Here is a 532-nt window from a genome sequence, read left to right on the forward strand (position 1 = left end):
CTCTGTCCCTGGGTATCGAGACCGCCGGAGGTGTCATGACCGTCCTGATCAAACGTAACACCACCATTCCCACCAAGCAGACCCAGACCTTCACTACCTACTCCGACAACCAGCCTGGTGTGCTCATCCAGGTGAGGACCCTGGTGGATGGGATTAAAAATTTTAGTTCTAGCAGATGTTACATTGATGTGACATCACATTCTATGTATAACCAACAGGTCTACGAGGGTGAGCGTGCTATGACAAAGGACAACAACCTACTGGGCAAGTTTGAGCTGACAGGCATCCCTCCTGCTCCTCGTGGTGTTCCCCAGATCGAGGTGACATTTGATATTGATGCCAACGGCATCCTTAATGTCTCCGCTGTCGACAAGAGCACCGGCAAGGAGAACAAGATCACCATCACCAACGACAAGGGTACAAAACAAATATAACATGCTGCTTAGCTCAAATACAGCTGCGGTGTTATCCCAACAACAGATGAATAAATGCTAATCTGTTTTATGACAGGTCGTCTCAGCAAGGAGGACAT

At 48.5% G+C, this 532-nt stretch overlaps 1 protein-coding gene across 1 annotated transcript; it reads left to right on the forward strand.

Annotated features, from left to right (window-relative positions):
- Positions 1-3: 3 nt before the first annotated feature.
- Positions 4-527, forward strand: LOC113744866 (heat shock 70 kDa protein; the record flags this gene model as incomplete). Its single annotated transcript, XM_027275919.1, has 3 exons — positions 4-131; positions 219-417; positions 511-527. Coding segments are annotated over 3 exons (344 nt in total), but the record flags the coding sequence as incomplete, so codon positions are not given.
- Between the last annotated feature and the right edge of the window lie 5 nt (positions 528-532).

The sequence above is a fragment of the Larimichthys crocea genome, unplaced genomic scaffold (genome assembly GCF_000972845.2).
Source record: "Larimichthys crocea isolate SSNF unplaced genomic scaffold, L_crocea_2.0 scaffold25396, whole genome shotgun sequence".
Lineage (NCBI taxonomy): Eukaryota > Metazoa > Chordata > Actinopteri > Sciaenidae > Larimichthys > Larimichthys crocea.